At 36.4% G+C, this 1,851-nt stretch overlaps 1 protein-coding gene across 1 annotated transcript; it reads left to right on the top strand.

The window, feature by feature from the left end:
- Window positions 1-305: 305 nt before the first annotated feature.
- On the top strand, window positions 306-1,274 carry LOC126681691 (PKS-NRPS hybrid synthetase cheA-like). The gene is made up of 3 exons (XM_050377244.1): window positions 306-356; window positions 477-704; window positions 792-1,274. The coding sequence occupies exons 1-3, from the start codon at window positions 306-308 to the stop codon at window positions 1,272-1,274; spliced, it is 762 nt and encodes a 253-aa protein (XP_050233201.1).
- The last annotated feature ends 577 nt before the right edge of the window (window positions 1,275-1,851 follow it).

The following is a 1,851-nucleotide window of genomic DNA, read 5'->3' as shown; positions in this document are numbered from 1 at the left end:
TTGATTATTGCATAAACTCTTGTTTTTTTTACTCTTATCCAGGTTAAAGCAGACTATCCACCAATAATAATACAAGATGATGATGCTTTAAATTTCAACTTTAAGATGAAAGGAAAATCATCAGATCCAACACACTTCCCACTCTGCATTAAATTGAACAAAAAATAAGAGATATATCATTGTATGTATCATCATCGAGATCAACACACCAAAATGTCAACAGAAATACAACAGTTTGTGAACTCCAAGAGTATTCAACAAATGTTGATGATTCCAATTCAGTTTCAAATATGTTTCAGTATGCAATGGACATGGGAAATCTGTTAGATGAGGATCAAGAAGTGCAGAGTCCTTACGTAGAAAGTACGATCATTAATGAAATAAAGGCGACATAAATTGAAGAAGGTCAAAAATACAAAGACAAGAGCACACTAAAGACTATATTAAGCATTTACGCGATCAACAATCATTTTCAGTTCAGATCTTACAAGTCGTGCAAAATTGAGTACATAACAATATGCAATGAGCCTGACTGTGAATGGAAGTTGAGAGCGTCGAGAAATAAAAAATCAAGTGTATTCATTGTGCGAAAATTTAACAATGTACACACTTGCAAAGTTGGGGAAAGGATGGCCGATAAAAGGCAGGCAACGTATGATTTGGTTGGAAACTTCATAAAGGATAAATACTCAAACTTCAAGACTGTTTACACGCCTGTCGATATTATTAGAGATATAAAGAAAGAATATGGAGTCGAACTAAGCTACCAAACAGCATGAAGATCAAAATAGAGGGGATTAGATCTCACAAAAGGACATCCGACTGATTCATACCAATTGCTGCCTTCTTATCTACACGCGCTGAAAACAACAAATCGCGGGTCTGTTGCTGAATTGGAAAGAAGAGAAGACAGATTTGTTTATGTTTTTATATCGTTGAATGCATCAATTAGAGGATGGGGTTATTGCAAGCCGATAATTGTAGTGGACGGTACGTTCCTCAAAGCAGCTTATGGAGGAACTCTTCTAACGGCAGCGAGTCAAGATGCAGCAAATAAAATTTTTCCTCTTGCATTTTGTGTGGTAGATTCTGAAAATGATGCTTCATGGGAGTGGTTTTTTAACAAACTTAGAGAAACATTCGGCGTGAGGGAAGGAATGTGCATTATCTCGGATCGACATGACAGTATTAGCAAAGAAATTGAAAAGGTATTCCCGGAAGCACATCATGGAATTTGCACCTACCATCTTTTCAAAAATGTCAAGGCAAGATAAAGAAGAGTGAAAGGTGAAATCAGAGAACAATTTTTTGGGGCAGCCAAAGCTTACACGTTTGAGCAGTTTCAAAAACACATGGCGAAACTTGACAAATTTGACCCCAAGATAAGGGAGTACCTCAGCGAAGTTGGTTTTGAAAAATGGACGGCAGTCCATTTCACCAGAAATAGGTTTCAACAATGACTTCAAACATTGCAGAATCTTTAAATGCAACAAACATAGCTGCAAGAGAACTGCCCATAACGACGATGCTCAAATTTCTATGTTCGCTTGTGCAAAACTGGACTCATGCAAATAGAAATTGTGCAAGATCATTAAAAACAGATATGACAAAAGTGGCTGAGGATATATTGATGAAAGCTACATTTAATCTCTGAATCTGACGGTAAACCCATTTGCAAAACTACAGAGATGTTGACATGTTATTGTTTTCCTGTTGATTTTCTGTTGATGTGGATGACCAAAAATTGTTTTTCTAACTCAATTCTTTTTTATCAGGTAAGCCCTGCAAATGACAATATATATACTGTCACTAAAACAAAAACTCCCTTCTCGGTCAATTTGGACACACAGA

This window comes from Mercurialis annua, linkage group LG5 (genome assembly GCF_937616625.2).
Source record: "Mercurialis annua linkage group LG5, ddMerAnnu1.2, whole genome shotgun sequence".
Classification (NCBI taxonomy): Eukaryota; Viridiplantae; Streptophyta; class Magnoliopsida; order Malpighiales; family Euphorbiaceae; genus Mercurialis; species Mercurialis annua.
The sequence above is the reverse complement of the archived record's forward strand: the minus strand, read 5'-3'. Positions and strand labels throughout refer to the sequence as shown.